Source organism: Varroa destructor, unplaced genomic scaffold (genome assembly GCF_002443255.2).
Source record: "Varroa destructor unplaced genomic scaffold, Vdes_3.0 BEIS01000001.1, whole genome shotgun sequence".
In the NCBI taxonomy this organism is placed as follows: domain Eukaryota; kingdom Metazoa; phylum Arthropoda; class Arachnida; order Mesostigmata; family Varroidae; genus Varroa; species Varroa destructor.
The window spans coordinates 50,122,691-50,143,101 of record NW_019211454.1 but is presented as its reverse complement, the minus strand read 5'-3'; the positions used below and the strand labels follow the sequence as shown (position 1 = coordinate 50,143,101).

General features: G+C 41.0%; 2 protein-coding genes and 1 long non-coding RNA gene across 11 annotated transcripts in view; 1 reads left to right on the top strand and 2 right to left on the bottom strand.

Moving 5' to 3' along the window:
• Positions 1-2,815, bottom strand: part of LOC111242855 (band 7 protein AGAP004871-like) — a 115,298-nt gene extending 112,483 nt beyond the window's left edge. Inside the window, exons 1-2 of one of the 3 annotated variants that reach the window (XM_086978111.1) lie at positions 2,501-2,815; positions 655-767 (exon numbers count right to left, since the gene is read on the bottom strand). In XM_086978111.1, coding sequence (XP_086834237.1) covers positions 655-767; positions 2,501-2,514 — 127 coding nt within the window. In that variant the 5' untranslated portion in view covers positions 2,515-2,815. The remainder of the gene's footprint in view (positions 1-654; positions 768-2,500) is intronic. The other 2 variants (XM_086978113.1, XM_086978114.1) reach the window with 2 other exon arrangements.
• The window catches only part of LOC147758769 (uncharacterized), a 29,994-nt gene extending 18,244 nt beyond the window's left edge, over positions 1-11,750 (top strand). The window contains exons 1-4 of one of the 2 annotated variants that reach the window (XR_015319561.1): positions 8,593-9,147; positions 10,955-11,075; positions 11,177-11,224; positions 11,357-11,750. This is a non-coding gene — a long non-coding RNA (uncharacterized LOC147758769). Of the gene's footprint in view, positions 1-8,592; positions 9,148-10,954; positions 11,076-11,176; positions 11,225-11,356 lie in introns of those variants that run through there. The other variant, XR_015319562.1, reaches the window with a different exon arrangement.
• The window catches only part of LOC147758768 (uncharacterized), a 49,205-nt gene that overhangs the window by 15,975 nt on the left and 12,819 nt on the right, over positions 1-20,411 (bottom strand). For 4 of the 6 annotated variants that reach the window (XR_015319556.1, XR_015319557.1, XR_015319558.1 and 1 more), the window contains 2 exons: positions 20,214-20,291; positions 17,866-18,232 (listed from right to left, as the gene is read on the bottom strand). Coding sequence is in view for 1 of the 6 variants with exons in the window: in XM_086978115.1 (XP_086834241.1) it covers positions 17,969-18,232; positions 20,214-20,291 (342 nt within the window). In the remaining 5 variants the exon portion in view is untranslated. Of the gene's footprint in view, positions 1-17,208; positions 18,233-20,213; positions 20,292-20,411 lie in introns of those variants that run through there. The other 2 variants (XR_015319559.1, XM_086978115.1) reach the window with 2 other exon arrangements.

Sequence of the window (20,411 nt, the reverse complement as noted above, 5' to 3'; positions counted from 1 at the left end):
CTTGAGCTATTTATAAGTACTTGAGTTCCTATGGATTTGTTTTTCTGCGCACATTCTTTAATCAAAAGAGCTAACGTTGCAGATAGCGTGGTAGTCTGCGCCATTTACGGAATACCTGCACAGAATCTACTTGTACGTGTGCCACTCATTTTGTCTTTCTCTTCATTGTGAAACTATCGAAAGATTACGATGGTGTTCATCCGCATAGGCTAGACAATTCACGCGGTACGCTGTCCAAGTATATCCAAGGACCACATGTGCATGTTTCCTTGAATGCCAAAAGGAAGAAAAAGGAACTTTATCCTGTTTGAACCTTGACAGAAGGCCCCCGATAGACTAGAGGGTAGTTCCGCCCGGACCAAGCTAGCGAGGAGAATTATTACCGAGGTGGCATCATGTTTCAGTAAACGAAGGAACGTGCAAATATCATCAAAACTGGCAAGGCTTAATCCTCCCGATCAACCCATCATGTCCAGCTGAAGCGTGGCCAAACTTGTTATGTGAATTCTATATATATGCATTATAAGTGTCGCCTATATATACAAGAATATACATAGAAAGAAGGATATAGAAATTTCGTAATTCTCGATATTTGATTTTTTGGTAAACAAACAGTCCTTGAATATTTAGTAAAACTATTTAGCTTTATCTTACTGTGTGATGTTGTACTATCCTCTCCTAATGAAGTAGACTTTCTTGACGGAAGAAAACTTGTGCTAGGATTTTTCGACTGATTCAGTAGCCTTAATCTAGGCGTATCACGTTCACTGGAAGAGCAAGGTAACGTCAGAAGCGACAGATTGACAGGCAATAAGAGGACGTGCTAACCGAGATGCTATTCTATATATATATATATATATATATATATATAAGCAAATGGAAGCTGCAGTCAGAAATAAATATGGCATATGTTAAGCCCTTTTCGACGATCATGCTCGACGATTCAATATGACTGATAGTAACTTTTGTTGTCCTTAAAACGTTTCGACCAGTCGTTTTAGATACACGTACTTATAATAGCATCAACTAAGGAGTCCTGCTAGATATTATATTGCTAGCATCGTAACCACCATATCTTAGCTGTCGAAAGCAGTTGTTCAATTTGCAAATTGCTACCACAATGTGCTCCTAATATCTAGCTTACGTAGAAGCACACATTTCAAAATGGCTATATAGTAAGTACGAATCTATTAAGTGGTTCTAGGCAATGCTTGTTTTTCAAAAGGTAATCGCAAACATTTAGCTACAACAGGCTCATGCTGATTCTGTCTCGTAAATTGACTCCTCTTCATTTAAATTAAGATGACCGTTGTGAATAAAATTAAATTCGAACGTTTCATGTAGAAGATTGTTGGATCGCTAACTACACGTCTTCGCAGAATGCACATGTCTAAATCTAATGATGTAAGCTTTATCACAATGGTTGGTCAAACAGACACGCTCTTACGAAGGCCGCTGGTATTTGCAGAACATTTGATATTTGCTGGGTTTATCCAGTGGTAAGCATTTCTAGTAGACTTGGTCATTAGGGCTTAGGTCGGGGTCAGAGGCCGGCAAATGGGGGGCTCAGACAAGACCTCAAGCTTTCTAGACAAATAACGGTCCGAATTGCACGATTACTAGAAGTGGCGTAGTTGTTGACTGTAGAATAAAAATTGGAAGCTCACGTGCCTCACATTACGTACAATTTAACTTAAGCTTATAATTCCACGTTGCACGCTGTCTAAGTCTAGATCAAGCATAGTCTAGATCCTTTCCAGCGTGCACGTTCTGGATCAACTTTTATTTAAAATACGCGGCATTTTAATGGTGCAGCTTTAATAAGGTGTCATATAATCATATAGAAGATCTTTTCAAGAGCTTTTTATTTTAGCCATTTTTCTGAATTAAACCGATGTCGATCTAAGACATAGAAAAGACCACATGTCTATAGATAGAAACTTTGCAATGTAAGCCTGTTTGGATATTATCTTTCGTTCTTTTATCGCTTGGTTTAGGGATTAATGAAAACGATGTATCACTGTTATACAAGGTCGGTCGTTTACTGGCAAGTGGTGCCTAGTCGCCCTCAAATTTGCCCCCTTAGCACCATGTGCTGTTCGCAATTGCAAACTTACAGTTTACCCCTTCTTTTTCTTCTCTTTTAGACGATAAACTCCCCTTCAGTTGGCCTACAAACCGCTCACCTAGTGGTGATCTGTGATATGCTGTAAAACCTATGCAGGTCAGGCGTCTATTAAGGGATGGCGATAAGAATTTGTTCGATCTCAAAGCGCCTACTTGGCATTCTCGAATAAACTAAACGGCGAAGGGTCTAGTATGCTTATTGCAGATCTCGGGCAATCACTTTCGCGGGGACAGAATGCACATAGAGAATATCGAACCCCCGGCGGTATCTGCAATGGCTATTAAGTACGTTGACAGCTTTAGAGTATACAGCAATTTAAGACGCCCAACAAAGACGGTCAGCTAAAAGTATCAGAAAAAAGGCCCAACATACATTGCGAAGATCATTATGGAAGCGATGAGGAACTTAACAGCCACACGCACGCCTTGCTTGCCATCGATTAAAAGATGTCGAGCCTGCGTAGGATTGGGTTCGCAATTTGGCTAGATGCTACTACCGCAAGCACAAGCTCCTCATTAGCTACCAGTGGACGGTGTTTACATATAATGAACTTGCATATATCGAACGCTCCTTTGGCTGATCTGCGTAATAAGAACGTATCTCCTATTTAGGTACTTTGGGCAAACACTGCTGCCCAAACAAAGCATAATAGTGAAAGCAATGAAAAAGTTATTGCCCGCTTGCGTCAAACCACATCGTCACAGCGTAAATATGTACGTACGAAAAGCGACCACATGAGATCGTGCCTCTTTTGTTGCGTTTGCACGTCTGAAACGCAAAAACCACTCATCGTGCTATTTCTATTGTATTCCGCTAGTGCCGCACAGTACGGACGGCCATGCTCCGTATGACATAATATACGCATTAACACCAAGCTAACTAGCGTGATACACGCACGCGAGGACAACGGCTGAGAGATCTGTTTATTTGTGTAGTAATGGGAGAGAGACGAAGTAGTCTGAAATGTAATTGGGCTTGCATAATTAAATGGTCAGATTTCCACAACATATTAGCTAGAACGTAAAGGAGAACATTGAGGTAATACGATAACATTGTACTATTTTTCCATTTTTTGCTCTCACCCTGTGCAGTTAACTTAATGGCGCGACTAGCATCTATGTGACAAAGCTGAATGGTACTTAATAAGGAACACAAATGTTATATTCAAGTAACATATATCTAGATGAACTGTTTGCAACTACATCATGGACGCCATCTTACATAAGATATTACTTGGATTTATTGCGTTCTGGGTTGACAGAACTTGATTGGGCCGGTTTCAAACCTTCGTTCGTTCTCGGCAATTCGGGCTTCGTTTGAATATTGGCTGGCCCTAACTGACGTGATCGAGCCATAACTGGACCAAGAAGCACCTATGACGTATCCAAGATAAAGAGATTTCGCTGTACAGGTTCGAGAACGAAACAACTTCGGTAGAAAATTTCGACATCTCTTGCCTTCTATGGATCTGAGTTGACATAAATCAAACAACGTTTCGGAATCTTTAATCTGGTTCTGCCCTGAGGCATTATTTTTTCGAAGGATGACTCCTTCCAGGGATGTGTCTATGCCGATGTTTCGAACATGGGCCGACCACCTTACATACCTCCCACTTTAGTACAGAAGCATATTACGACCGTACCATTACAGCGATGAACGAAGTTAACTCAAATGACATTAATAAAGCTTTTTTTTTAGGGAAAGATATGTTGTGCAAGGCGGTTTAATAAGTTCATGAAGACATTTTCGTGCGGCTACACCGTCATACAACTTAGAGTTTCTCTCTATGTTCCAGGTTTTCCGGTACTGCCGTTAGACATTTCATCAAACGAAGACCGGATTCGAACCTACACCTAGCCCAAATAAAACGCGAAATACGTTACCTACTAATCTGTCACGGCTTGCGTCATGTAGCGCAGAAACCTGACCGACAGTTGTTTCTCTTTTGCCTCTACTGGCTTTGCTCAACGGCGATGCCTTCGAAGATGGACCATGGTGAAAATTCTTAACTAACAATATTCATGACTTTTGTTTACCTAAGATCCGATTCCTTGATTACGTTTCACACCGCCAAGATCATACGGTGCGCACTCGAAGTTGGTACAAAATTTGAATGCACGACACGGAGATCAACGCTAGCGATCTAAAAATTATTCATTTTGGATAACTTTCTTCTTCAAAGGACATGGGCCACCTACGCTCATGCAATATAGTTTTAATTAATACAGTCTGACCTCGACACTTAGCGGCACAGTTCCTATCTCTACGTGAGTCATGAGTGCACTGGATTCAGTTTTGTGAAACAAATGCTGCCTTTTTTTTTTTCTTTTATCCTCACGCTTACAAAGACATCCTTCCAAAAGAGATTTATCCTGATTCTACGGACTCATACGACTTTATCAGCTGGCAAAAAAAAAGTATGGCCAAGTACACATTTTTTGGCATTTCTGTTACGACGACCGTGCCAAATTTATTATAACGCAGACGCGGTGTGCACTCGAAGGCAGTTATGGTAACACGGAAATCAACTACAATGTTCTTAGGACTTGACTTGCAATGGGAATACAGAGCTACTCATAGACTATATCCTTATCTCAAGTTATACCCTGTCTGTATTACCGTTGCTGTAATGTGTATTACCTATTGCATGGTTTTATTCATACTACACTTAACGCTGTCCACTTGAACAGTAACTATGGGTCACATGAAGCTTCATTTTCTAATCGGATTTTCTCGTTGTCCAGATATGGACAACTAGAAGAACCTGTAACCGTTTCTCTTAGTATTTCTATATTTTTATTCGGCGACTAGCTGCCCTGTCCTGTGTTGTATGTTATGTCCTATACCACTGTAAGTGGGCCCGAGACGACCGAATGTCCTTAATAGACGTCTAGTTGATTTGCCTGAGCACGCCAGCACACTACAATTAATATTTGTCCATTTCATCATTTTGCTTTTGTCCAAATATCTCCGATGCGGTACGACGGCTTCGGCTGTGATTATAGGACTCGTGGTCGAATACACAATTGGCTCGTAGGTTGTTGTTCAATGTCATTTTTACGGAGAATAATTCAATTAAGACTCAAATTCGCCTTTATTGTTTACACGATCCACTGGGCCTCTGTTTCAGTGGATTGTTTCGACTGGATATATTTTTCCAACGTCCTCACAGAAGAACGAATACAGGCCCTCCAGGGCAAGCCAGCGCCTATAGCCTACGGGCGTGCTGACTCACCTAACAGTCGAAGAGCCCCTAGGCAATATACCACAAGCAGACCATTTATCCTTACGTTATTAGGGCCACACCATCTACTGCTATCACAGCTGATTAGGGCAACCGACAGACATGCCGTTGCCGTCTAATTACAGCAACGGCATGTTATGTTTTTTCAGCCCCCGCTAGCACTATTGAGTATCAACTCAAAGCACTGCTGGAAAATACACACATTTTATTAGGTATACGAAAATTGCTCGTAGTAGGAAGGGAAGTCGCAAGTGTCGTTATAGCGGCACTGGATAGCAGCTAAAGGAAACAATTAATGTTCCAACAACAAAGAACGGAATGAAAATTGAGAGTTCGTTGATATATTTCGATGCGTTCGTATGGTAGCGGTGCTACTTTGTGTATTGTGTGGATGTGTTTGTTATTGAGTTAGTAGTTACAAGATATCGTTTATATGATCGTTCGGAAACTCGAAATAACACCTACTATATATACGCTTTTACCTTAACTACTAGCCACTTTTCTAGGAACGTTTTTTTTTGCTTGATCTATCCCATTTGTTTGCTGGAAGCTTTTTTTTACTTTAACTTGCGAAAACGTTTCAGCAAGCAAAAGCAGTTTTCTCTGTATTCTGTGCACCTATTACATCTATTCCATATCTTAGCAATCAGTAACTCGAACACCTTTCGTGTAACAGCCAACGCTGAATTTTGTGTCCCCGATAGCTTTCGTCGCAGTTCAACCTGTTCGCTCGCGCCAATCGAGCAGTCGTCGGTTGGCAAACCATCTATTAAGGTGTCCTCGCCCGACGGCTAGTGACGCGGATCATGGTTAGTCCACTGCGAACGGTAGTAGGCCCTGGCACGGAATGAGCCTTTCACTGAGATAGGAATAGGAGACCTCATGAAGAGTCCAGGTTTTCTTGTTCCTATGATTCAGTATTTTTGGTGTGCGTCGAGCGGAAGAAGCACTGAAGCAATGAGAGTGTCAGTCCAGCATAAGGGATGGCGCAGAACTGCGAACCCAAGCAGAATCGAGTCATCTTCCCTATTAGACATTCTCGCGATGCACTATTATTTCACTCAGATTACGTTTCTCGCTTCCTAAATATGTTTTAATTTGTGTACTTGCATAACTTTATAGCATGATAAGCGTCAAAAAATGTACGTACGCATAAACGATGATCTCGAGAACGGTTTAGCGTCGTGTGTTCGGGCACTACAGGCGGTAGTTTTAAAACTGAAGAATGTTTGAGTGTGGACTGCTCATGACCAATTCAGTTCAATTTTTTCGATGACTTCCTTGGACTCTAAGGGCCGTTTAGATGCACAAATATGTTAACACCACCTTTTTCTTCTTGATTCATTTTAAAAATTCCTATCCTAACCCGTTACGTGAAAACCGTGTGCAGAGCTTTATTTTGGGCCTAAATAACAGCTCGCTAATGTAGATCATGCTGCCACACGCACCTATAATAAAAGGTGAGAACTTTTTAAATTGCCTGAAGGTCACTGGTCCGGTTAGGCCTTTCTGTGCCGCTCGTCGGACATCATCGCCGTTAGGTTTTCATGATGGACAGGAATCGAGTCCGTTCCTTTCGAAAGGCCTGTGCCCAGGATGAGCACATGATCATTGGTTAATCAAGGAGATTTTGCGATCCAAAGTTGCTGGAGCCTCTAGGCTAATCAGCCGATTCAAGCGTTGACTAAATCGACAAACTTAGTAATATGAATTAGCAAGCAACAGGAACTCGATTCACTTGGCCTCGAAATACTCTATTATTAATGATATAGGCGAGGTTAAAAAAAAACACACAACTTGTATAGAAGTTCACGTACGTAAGCAGGTTTGTTTAAGAGAATGGTCTATATTAAGGGTTGGTAAGGAGTAGACCAAGAAGTATGCAGCTCTGACCAAGAAAACTTTTGCAAAACAAATTACGAAAGTGAGGTAAAAAACGTATGGCTAGTATAGATGAAAATATATTTTAAACACAAAGTGAAGAACAAAGGTATTTTTTTACGCACGGTTCGCCAGCGACGTTGAGTTACGATCCACACAACGACAGGTGGCCGAGAGCTCAAAGCTTTAACTGGCCAATAACGCATCCCGCACCACCGAAATTGTTTCACGATAACGCTCTACGCAAAATAGTGTAGAATTTTACCTCGTTTTACCATGGCGTTAGTGGAATAGACTAATTCACTGGCTCGCGACTGTGGGCATACTGTGTCGCTGATTAGGTACATTGCAACGGGTAATGATCATGTAATTCCCAAGACGGGGCGGATAATAGAATAGAATTACTTGATTGATGGACCGTCAATTACTCCTTAATTTTGCAGGACGTTATCAGTTGAAAAGGTTGACCATAATGGTATTGTGTGGATGTAGATTGACGTATGCATAAACAGTGTGTCACCAGATGCATATGTCAGCTATTCAAAAGACCATTATGTTTACCTACGTGAAAGTTACTTTGAGTAGTTGAAATTCGGCCTTATTTCACTAAAGACAGTATCGTCAAGTGAGCTGCTTTTGGTCCCGAAAGCTTCGAGCCTCTACGGTTACCTGCGTACGGCTGCAAGGCCCACGATATAATTGATGTTCGCGTGAAAACTGCGCCTTCTTTTCGGTATTCACCGCTAACAACCCGGAAACTTAGCCATTACGTTTACTTCGTCACAAACAACTCTTGCAGATGCCGAGTTCGTCGAATCGAGGCCTGTGTCTAGCAACAGAAGCTCTACTTCTCTCCTTACGCCTCCCCTCAATAGCGTTAGCATTTTTTGTTTTTTGTTTAACCCTACTTTAATCTGTTTCGTACCCCGTGAGTTGCTTACAGATTCGGGGTAGGGATGATGGAAATTGCTTGCGCAACCATCACTTTCCGCGTCTGTGCTTGCAGTGCGTAGCGCAGAGAGCGATTTCCCCGCCCAACGTAAAATTCTTAATTTGGAAACAGTCTAAAACAATTAATATTAACTCAATGATGAAAAATGTGAGACAGAGGAACGAGAACGGTAAATATTATTAAACCGTTTAGAGTCTACCTAATGTTAGCATTATAAAGGTACCACAACAACGATTATGAGTTAGTTTGTATAAATTTTCGAACATTTATCATTTTACACTAAATTTCGGTCGTCTGATACAATATCAATGCAGCTGTGGACGTTAAACTCAAAGTATCTACTGTGAAGTAATCAAGCATCGTTGTAAAAGCCACTCGAAATTGCCTAGACGGTATCACGCGGCGTACTTGCGATGCGCAAAAACAAAGCTTGTTCGTAACAGCTGTGTGTAAACCTATTTGGGTGCTTAGATTGTCACCGGTAATAAACAACGGTACCTTTGATGTAGTATTGTTTCCCTTCGCCAGGCATGTACTGGCCTCAAAACCCTGATTAGTAGTCGTTTTTTTTGCTGCTGTGACGACCTTTTCTCTAAGTCGCTTTTCTCAGTATGTTTCCTGCTTGAGAATATAGTACCAACTGTTTTCGTCATTGTAGTGATCTTCGAATTTTATGGCAGGTATTTTAGCACAATCGACCATTGTTTGCAATAATTCCGATGGCTAGATGCATAGATATGCATTTGTGGCCAAGGCGTTCTTTACTAGGCCATTGTTTATCACTTAGGAATATAGGAACAGGAAGGAATATATCTGTCTGTAAACGATATCATCAGAATCTGTTGTCCAGCGTTGCGCTGTGCGAGTGCGTCAATTCTGGATTGTTTCAGTGAAGGAGCGGAAGCGACAACATCCCCGAAGGACCGCTACGAGCATATTACGGTCGGTCATTCCTCTGGCGTATTAGTAAAAGTAGTAGCAAATATATAACTCGTATAATTAACACGAATAATTACGTATAACAAGCTTAATAATAATAATAACAATTTATAGTATGTAATATAATATCATTACTAATAACTTGATAATAATTATTGTTATCATATATTAAGCGAATAATTCGTTTTTTGACCAATGTTCCCAGCCGCGGGTACAGTTATTTACTACAATACAAAGTACAAACAACCTCAATCGCATCAAATGCAGGTGGCAATCAGTAACAATAAACAGTATTTTTGGATCTATCTGCACATACCTGTCAGCGCCTAGCGGCATAGGTTAGATCACGATTTTTGAATGAAGGATAAGCTGATGATCGGAAACGACCCCCTTCCAATGAGTGTATGTATCGCGGGAGACCCTTATATCACTGTTTCTATTCAGTGCAGTGTCAAGGATTCGCTTCGGATCTCAGAGCTTTGTGGGTACTCCGTGCACGGATTTTATAAAATTGTGGATAGGATTAGGCCCTAACAGATCGCAACTTAGTTCAAAGCTAGATAGAATCCACACAACCGTCATCAGGCACAACCACTGTTAATGTCTGATAATACATAAATAGTTGTCCTTATAGGGTATGGCATGCCCGGCGTGCCGCGGCACATAGTATGGAAACGCTATATAATTTATAGGATTTGGGGGGGGGGGGGGGGGATGCAGTTGACTCGAATTTAGTGAAGCATATTGCACTAGTGCTATTCACTTGGGGGAATAGAGACACCCAATTAATGACTCGTTACGACAGATCGGTGTCGCGAGCGGCTTAGAGGTACTACATATTCACATTCAGCAGTAGCGCACTAACAGGACGCCACTTGAGTCGTGTAAATTAAACGCAGGTTACTACTCTAAATTTGGAACTCTGACTTAAAACTAGTACTGGAATTCCACTTCCTTTAAAGTATTTTGCGACTCAGAATAGTGATATATGTATGCATGCACGAAGTTCGCCGATTAGTGGAAATTGGCTCTGTATGCCTCAATGCACGTGAAAGACCTTTTTCCATCCGGTGGCTCATTTGGACTTGACTGTGTGCCAAAAATGCTGAAATATGAAAACACACTTAGAAAAAATTTAAATATCTGCCCTATGTTTTGGCGTGACATTTTACAAAACTGTATCAAACCGATAGAAGGTCTAATCATTTATGTAAATAGCATTGCACGACTGTTGTTATCGTGTTAATCTCTCATCCGCAGGTAAACAAATCGAAGTCTTCTTTTGGATTCCGCCCTCACGAGGGTTGCCTCGGTCGCTTGTTACTCTGACTCAGACTGATTGATTTACGAATATGGCTTAAGGATTGCTTCAGGCATGAAGCATTCGCCATTGCGATAACTGTGCCCGTATCGAAACTAGATCAAAAAGCGTGAAAGCTTAGCAACGCAGTCCTAACGTTGCAATAGAGGCACATTATCCTATTTCTACCTTAAAGTCAAGGCCTAGTGTACTTCTGCTACTGGATTATGCATATTCACTACTTAGGACTAGAACTAGCTAATTTCCAATAGGAAACTAATGCGTATTAGTATGATATAAAACTGACCGTCGAACATTGTTCGGCAGGAGCCTAGCCATTTACTACCTAAGACGATTTAAACAAAAAGACAAAGTTCCTCCTATAGAAGATTAGAAAGATATTTTTCCAAGGGTAACAACCGCTCGTTACGTGCGAATCCATACTGGAGTCAAAAACTGAGAATATGTTAAAGTTTCATCTCTGTGAACATTTGCTTAATCCAATATTAGGATTTCGAAAATGGCGAACACATCGAAGACGGCGAACAGTCGCAAAAAGGACAACAAAAACAAAGATGTTGACGCTTCGTTCAAAGTTAGCGTACGATGAAGGGGTTCAGCAGCGACATGCGTGAGTAAAAACATCTGTGCATAACGATATTCGGATATCATTCATGGGTAACGCATATGTTTTCTCGAGCATACAATTAACTCCTATCTCTCTTTTTCCAGCACTGGGGGGTGCTCACTTCCGCGCTTATGTTCCATTTCAACTTCCGCGTAAGTAGAACTCAAGCCAGTGGGCGACTGTTCACCTACAGCTGCGTTATTCTCATGCATTTCATAGCATGCTTTCATTTCGTACAGTATTTCTCGTATATATGCACCCTTTTTGCTATTTGTCTCACATAGATTGCCAGTGACAGACGGCCACGTCATACGCCTTATACGTAATCGCGTTACTGAGTTAGGTCTAATACGCCAGCCCTCTGGAGGAAGACTTCGAAAGCTCCCCAGGATCGCACACTGGTTTAAACTGATGACGATGCCGACCGATTCTGATCACTATCTGCGCCTTGTAATAATACTACAATATCTCTGTGAATCTTTTCTATCACTGAAATACAACAAGGAAAATGATGCCATAACACACGATCAACAAAATCGTCATTGGAAAAGATTGCAGGAGTGTATACAGTTCGAACGGGTCAATGAATGGAAGGAATTAATTAGTAATAAGATGCGTTGCGTCATAGAACAATTACAGCCACTTTCAGAATAGCGAAATAAATACACGGTTACTTTACTAAGTGTCACATACTTTAACTATGTTTACCTATAATAATAGTAAAGCCTGAAGGGATGGCCAGTAATAGTTGTCCTACATTTCCTGAAAATTGTCAGAGTAGCTTAACTCTATGTGGCCCCGATGTTTCCTGTACAACTAAACGATCGATGTGATATTCAACTGATAAAATCACGACATCTTGTCATAATTAGTCGTGCCGACACTTTTCAAGTCAATCCTGTTCCAAGGGTTAGTTTCGTTGGCTAGGTCCCAGTTGTTTCCCTTCCCTGTACTCTTCTGCCAAAATACTTCGTCTACTTTTTTTTTCCCGTACGTATTATACAAATTTTTATCGAGAAATACAAAGAGAGAATTGTGGACAGACATCAACTGCGGAGAACAGAAATGTGTATAATAAGTAAAGGGAAAAAAAAACTTTAAAAAAAAAAAAGTACTTTAAATAATTACAACGAACCGTGAACAAATCGCTTGTGGAAACATCCATCGGCAAAGTCATGTTTAAATAGATGAATTCAAGTTCCGCCAATGGCTACACAGTACAGAGAGTTTTCATTCCTTAAAGAAGATTGCACTTAAAGAATTTAAGCTAGACTAACACACTTAGTTACAAAACTATTTATATTCATACTGACACAGAATCTATTGCGCAAATTGAAGCTTATATATAGGGGCCAATTAATCGATAGGTCACGTTCTGCATAGAATAATCCCATAAATTTGGAAAAATCACTCGCTAACGATGCAAAGTAATTGAGCCGGTCTTTTTTTTTACATTAGTTTGTTCAACTACGCTGAGTGTTGATTAAAAAACATTATACCAGTTATTGATATGAGTCTAGCACGATGGCACAACTCTGGCTGTTATAAGTTTTATGCTATTTTTCCAAAAACCTGTGTAAAAAGAGCTATGAAAACCGATATAACATAGACAGGAAGACCTGTTAGTTATCAACACCGGGTATGCTTGTTCGCTCTGCGTAGTTGTTTCTCCACGCCTCGTGTAACCCGGAAAAAATTGTATCGGCAAAATGGGTGCATGCTAAATCAACGGGGCATTTGTTCATGTGACTCGTGCAAGCCACCTCAACAACAATTCGATTTGATCAACAGTTAAAGTAACGGTGGCCTACTCTAACATGTCTTTGTCGGTCGGACTTTCTCCTCATGTAGAAACATACTGCAAGACGACCAACCCTATAGCATAAATAATGAAACGAACGTCTCGAAAGAAATTATGTGCAGTGATGCATTGCCCCGTTTTCACCCAAAAACTTTAAACTTGTTGTCTATTCAAAGGTCAGACAGGCTGATTTGTGAGTAATTGTTGCTACCTGCCCGATTGACTCTTAACTCTATAGTATAATCCAGATGATTTCAACCTACCTAAAATTCTACTCCGTCGACCTCGACGAAGGGTCTAGTACTCGTATATTGAACTAGACAAGAAGAAAGAGACAATGCATGAGTTGTGCGTGTATCCTTTAATAATAGACGTAGGGAACTTGGTAAGCTAGCAAGATTTTTGTTAAGCGACGTGTTACTCATGCAAGTAATAAATGCATAACTAGTCTTTTTTTTTAATGACTTTTTGGTTATCGCGAGCCATACAGGTACGAGACGCCCTTTTATGTTGTTAGCGGCATTACTTTTCGGCAAATAGTCTAGCTGAAAGGTCCTATAGGTCAGAGATTGCTAGTGAAGGACGTGTGAGCAATATAGCTTAAATATATTAATTATGGCGCAATCCAGCAACGGTAATAACGCTATGATAGGAAGTCAGCGTCAGCTTGGATATATATACTTGTGCTATGGTGCTTGCGAAAGGTATTGTATTATGACCAGACTTAGATTGACGTTTGCCCTACCAGTCCAAAAGTCGTAATTAGAGCGTTTCGATTTTTGGAGGGTTTTATATCTCGGCGTCTATTCGATAGCTCATTGAAACGAGATGTTAACAGAAACCTTGGAAAACGAAATCAGAAAACATTAAGTGAGAACATCAACAAAGCATTTTTTGGTGATCTTAAACGGGTCTAAATTTACTGTGCTGAATGATGCACTCTATCGACACGTAACGTTTTTGCGTGAAGCTTTGCTGTTTCTGCTTTGCGTTTCGAGTCGTCGCATTTTCAAGGAATGTAACGTAGGCAAACGAACAAACTGGCCAGTCAGCTTAGCACGTGTGTCCTACATCATCCCCTGAGTTGTGCGTTGGATGTTGAGAGCCAATGGGGCTCTTCATTACCTCGGACCTGACCGGTCCGCGGGCCCATACGCCACGATGTACCCGTGTCGGCGAACGAAAATTAAAAAGAGAGTGACTGGGAGTGGACGAAGACGAAGGGACCGCAAGAACCGGTTGCTTTTTAGAAAAAAGCCACCACGAGAGTTTGCGGGGCGAATAGCCCTCTCAAAATACCATCAAGCCCACACGAATTACACTTCTAGTCACCGTTAGTACCACCATCACGAAAACTGCCGCAGCTGACACGGTCCTGCCGAGAACCAATGAGGCTTTCTGCGCATCAACCACTACTGCTCTCATCAAATGCCTGTTTTCCTGCCGACAAGCCGGCTGCCTCAACGACCTAATGAAAAAGCATTTCTGTTTCCACTACTCACAGACATACAGTAATAATAATAATACCAAGAGACATGTATGTTCTTAAATGCTGGTGAGTATTCATGTAAATAAGCGCAGAAATGAGCTTAATATCTTTCTAGGACATACGCGTTCGCTTGGAAAATTTCTCAGCAGGAAGAGTTCTACACATGCGGCCTATAGATGTGTGTATGTACGTATACATCAACTACAAAAAAGGTAAGCATGTATTGGATGTTTACCCCACAACCTATATAGATAATTTACATGGCAATCATATTAGCGGTTTTTATTAGATACAAATTGTTCTCTTAGTGTGCGAAAACGATTATGATACGTTAACGAGCGTTTGGTGAGTCGCAGCATTTTATTGTAGACCTATACCTAGTCTCATAATACGTTAGTGGCTATAGTATGCTTTTGGATTTATTCCAGAGTAGCCGCTGTGCCACACTCCTGCTTGTACGCCTGTGACAGACAGGGCCAGTTAAGTTTGAAGATATCTTGAGATAACAAAGGCTCAGTGACTCTTTGTTGTTCAATTTTATACATACGTTTATTGGGTTGTCCAAAAGATACTGGCCCTTCTTCCAACCACATGACTTTCACAGGAAGTCACATATCTTAGTTAATGAGGGTCGCATCCGTTCGGCCCTCCGTTGGACCGCCTTCACACATATGTATACTTACTGTCGTTTACATTCTGAAGTATAAAAAATGAAATTTTTTTATCAATGTCAGCTGCTTCTCCCGTTGTTCGATCATATTGTCAGCGGTACTTCATAACGTGTTGCGATGATGAATCATTAATTCCATTCCATTACCATCCACAGGGCGAGTACGCGTTTTTGACTGCGTATTTGTAACAGCAAAACGTTTCTCAGTTTTTTACCATCAAAGAGCGAACAGATAAATCTCGTTACTTGTCCTCACGAAGTATACGAAGTCCCATTTCGATCTTCCTTGCTGCTGCATGGAACATGGTTAAGATATTATATGAGGGTTTGTCTGTCGTCTGTTCATTTTCACGTATTTGAATATCCGCGGACTTGCACAGACGCGTGAATTTGCTTTTGAGTAAGTGAGAGTATGCTAGTACATAAATAAATGAATATTTTCCATTGTGGTTGTCCCGCCGTGGAATTCGTCTGTAATGGATGCGTTCTTCACGCCGCCGATGCTTCAAGAGAGGTGCTACGCTCTTATCGGTGTCAATGCAGAAACTGCACATGCGCTACAATGGAGAAAGTTGTTGCTGCAATGAGTGCTTACAGTGCTAAAGCTTTCCGGCTCTGATAGTCCCACCTGGCTGATGCCGATGCTGCTTCCAGCAATCCTGCTACTATTGTCGCGGTAGACCTGATGTTTACGTTTCGTGCACTATCAACCTTGTTCAAACTATGCGTCACATCGCTATTGGATCGTTGTCAACGACGACTGCTACTGCAGTCTTCGTAGCAGAACGCACGTCCTTGTTAATCGTCTACCATCAGAGGGCATATGGCCTGAAGGACGTCTCTATTGTGTCGGGACAGTCCCTTCGTTTTTTCAAAACAGACGGATCGTTGCAAGAAGTAAAAGCAAACACTGCTCAACAGAACTGAGAGACTAGATCTCTGTAAGGTTGGAAAGTGCGAAAGAAGGTAAATAGGTAGGAAATAATTCGATGGGTCTCGAATGGTTGAGTGGCCGAGAAGGGTTCGAAGAGAAGCAGTAGCTCCAACTGCGCTACCAATGAAAAAGCGAGTGCAGCAACAGCTGCAATGGCGCCGTTAGCACTTGAGCCTTCGAAAAGCATAGCCACCATCTTTTTCCGCTTTCTCTGCAGATACTGCAGCAGTCAACGTTGTTTTGCCTTCTTTTCTGCAGGTAAATCGGTCGCAGGCCAGGACGCCTGCTATTCGCCTCCCGGCAGGGAACACAGCAGTAGAGTGGAAAAGCCGTCTTTTTGCTGACTGAAAACGGGTTTGTTTGCCCACCTTCGGTGAGGCAAGAACCGGCTAATCTTCCAGTGGGTGAGAAGTTAACCCGTAGCAGGCGAGAGGGCACGCGAGGGTGAACCGGGACAGTCGCGGTAAAAGTTAACCCGGAGTGTCCCTTAAATTTTAGCTAATATCAAGCAACGTTGCGCTGCTCACATAAATATTTGTTCATTAAATATTAGAGTACTGCAAGCCCTTAGGGTTCCGCCTTTCTTATAGAAAGCAGGAGAGGTGCAGAGTAAGCAGAAGAGAACGACAAAATGACAGGGACTGCGTAAAAACGGGTTCAGTGACGTGATGGGCTGCGACTGTTCGAATAGGTGAAAACGGCCAAGAACTACATAACAACCTTAAGGCCAGGCTGTGAATCATTCAGGTAGTCAGAGATACTATACAAATGCTTCAGTTATAGAGACAGTAAGCGTAGTACTGATTACGAATATGTTTGAATAGGACTATATACATTTGTACCTGCTTTTAAATGTAAACGCAAATTTTCTTTTTAATTTAAAAGAGAATAGAACGTAGGCTAGATGTAGATTAAGTTGTTGTTAAATGTTACGATGGATGTTTGCCTGAACATCGTCGAAACGTACATAAATCTTGGCACAATCAAAAATATCTATAGTTAGTAGTATACGATAATAATGGGGATATCTAAATTAGGTTTTGTGTTAGGGGGGTTGCTCCTTGAGATAATTTGAGTCCAACATAAAAGCACTACGAAATACTCTCGATCAATAACAGTTTCATTTTTTAGTAAAAAGTTTCTCATCAAAATGTAAAAAGCTTTTCCTATCAGTTAATGCCATCTGAACAATATATGATCTTAATGATGCTACATAGTTTGTACAGTAAAACTCGAGTAACATCATAACATACGTGTTAACAACGTAAGATCTTTATTGCATAGCATTTCATAAAAATAACCTCTACTGAATGAGTGGCGTTAGTCCCGGATGTATGATTTCGGTTATCAATTGCGGACGTTGCTACGAATCAGCAAGAGCAACAAAAGATATTTGGCAATGATCTCCGAAATGCGAGTGGTCAACAAATGTGGGAAATAACTTGATAACTTTGCAAGTCTGCAAACTTAAAACGAACTAACTTGCGTTTGCTTTTGAACAAGACTCTGTACTTAAAACATTCGAATTCGGGACTAGTATAAGCTTAGAGGTTGTCAACTTACTCTTCTTCTAAAAATCTCAACTAAGGTTCAACACTTTACGAGTTGTCTATGCTTTACATATACGTATTGATAACAGAGAACAAGTAAAAGCGGCAACATTGAGAAAACTATGATTTGGATTTTCTGACAAAAATATAGTATTGCAACAATAACTAGTGAACTATTTTTATTTTAACAGTATGGTGTCAAGTTAGTTCGAGGGGTATTTACAATGTATTGAAGAATCAACGTCACCGAATTCGGCTGCTAGAACGATACTGTTCCGGTATTAACAGATGAGTCAGACATGTTTTTTTTTTAATTTATAAGGAAGCTTGCAAGCCTTTCGAACATTACCTTTTAAAATCCTTGCAATAAAATTGTGATCGACAACGCCTTAGGGATCAGCTTCTAATGTAGTTGGATCTCCCCGTTAAATCCGAGATAGTCCGTCTACGTTCTAGTTTGCGCAATAGGTACGTGTACGGCGCGTTCCAGGCCTGAACATGAACGGACTGGGGCAAATCAGGGCAGGCCAAAGTGAAGGGCAAGGAATAGCGAAAGAATGATGCTGGCACGCAGCCCAGTTGCGGCTGTGGCATTGTGGCCCCCCAATTCCTGCGGATCTGAATCGAGCTTTTTCTATTAGTCCGACTGTCCACACGCTAGATACGGCAGAAGAAGCTGCAATCAACGCTGGTTTCTTTATGATCCTGTGACGAACCTAATTTCAAAGTATAATTTTTTTTGAGAAGGGTCTGGCCATTGCTTTCGGCCTTGATACGCCGGCTAGCCATCAGTGGCAACTTTCTATGGCTTTAGTTAATGTTGATTATGCATTCGCTTGGTACTATTAGAACCTACAAAGAGAATTACCGACTCCAAACAAACATTTCCGCGGCTTACCAGTGTCGGTAACGTGATGACTGGCGTAAAGTTTCGACGCTGACCCTGGTAGTGTTAGGCTCGGTAGCGGGGTATCGAGCCAGGTCAGTTATTCAAATGCCATTACAATTAAAGAGCGAATAATAAAAAAAACCCACATGGCCGCTAAAAAAAAGAGAAAAGAAAAAAAGCTACTGCTTGGAGAGTTCCGCTTTCAAATCTCGGCTATTGATTCAATGTTGACTTCACTTAAGGATCTTAATAATAAAAAGAAGTCACAGTACTGGTCGTAACAACGGGAGAAGAGAGCAGAAAAAGGCAACACAAAAGGTTTTATGTATTTCCATACAAGGTTAATGACGAAGCAGCGCCGAGCTGTTGACCAGGGAAGTTTTGTCTTGAAGAAAGATGTTCAAGTGGTGAAAAAAGCTATTTGTTTACACACATCTACAATTAAATGATGGCTAATCGCGTACGTTTAATTTGTCCGACTTCAAGCTATGGCTGTGAAGTGGCACTTGAAGTGAAGGATAGAGCAAAAAGGAAGGAGCTAGCGTTTCTTTTGCTTCTGAAAAGGTGCAATGATAACGTAAACTACCGATGAGGTCTGACGTGTGGACAAATCCTTGACAGTTATCAAACGCACTGTTTAAATGCGAAGTATTCTCTCTTTAAAAACATATATTTCAAACTTCGAAAACGGTGACGACTCAAACTACTTGAAACAACTTGTATGACGCTGACAGTGTGGAAATCCACCCTCTTCATTGGGAAAAGCCTGAATCGTTTTATTTAAATTAGATGAAACCAATTGGATCTATTTGTACGTCGCGGGGTACATTGCGCTTTCCTGCTGTTAGCCAGGTATCTGAAGCAACACTCAAAGGCAATGCCAAACCCCAACTCATTTCATCCCCCATTTGAAATCTAAATGTATGCACCCAGTTAGTCAGTTGTAATCAATTATAACGGCAGTATGTGTTGTCATTCGAAGAACTGACCTGTTTTTCCGACAAGTCGACGACATCCGCCTTTGCTAACAACAAATCATGATACAGGCGACTATGGATTGTCAGTGTGGGTAGCTACAATTTCGCGTTCTCAGTAGATACGCAGGTAAGGGAGTAAGTCTATACCCGTGGCCATCGGCCGATTCTTTGTGGGGACTCTGTCGGTAATTTTTGGGTATCCCAGCCTCTTCTATCCACCAAATTTTTCACATCAAGAAAACGTTTTTTTCAAACGTCGTACAGGTTTTTGCCCAAATGCTCTATTCCATCTACCATCTAGATTTGCTGCGTCAAACTAAGATCTATTTTTGTGCCTCCAGTATCTACCTATTGAGAGAAGCACTCGATTTTCCTTGACGACTAAATGTTAAAAAACGTTTAGACCAAAAATGTTTAGTTGGTAATAAGTTTGCTAAATAATTAGAGCTTGCTTAAATATTAGAGGAAAGCACACCCATATTAATAAACACTGCGTCATACGATAACTGTTTCTAGGTAAAGTGTTTATGTTTCGTTGAAAACATCTGATAAACCGGACCGGAAAAAATGGACTACTATCCCGGCGGTCTAAAAAGGTCAACCTTTACGGGCATAATGTCGTAGTAAATGAGATGCGCAGATAATGTTATTAATATTGTAAGTGTAGCTTACTTCCTCTTCTGTCGTACAATATTTATTATCAAGATAGCTTATCTAGCTTATTAGATGTTCCCCTTTAATGCAGAGCAGACCTAGACGCATTTGTTATAGTTAGCAATCTATTATTAATCGATACTGTTAGATATGATTAAGTTTTGGTAGCTTACATACAGTTTTCCTTTGTGGCGGCAGCGAGTCCTTCGAAACGACTGTGCGTCCTTTATCCTTGTGTGTCCTCATATCCTTCTCCTATTGAAGCAACAGGACAGTAGAATCAGTCATGTATTAGCCTTAAAATCATGAAGATGCAGGAATACGAATACATGCTCGCTAATGAAAATAAAATCAATAAATCGGGCCATTGGATTG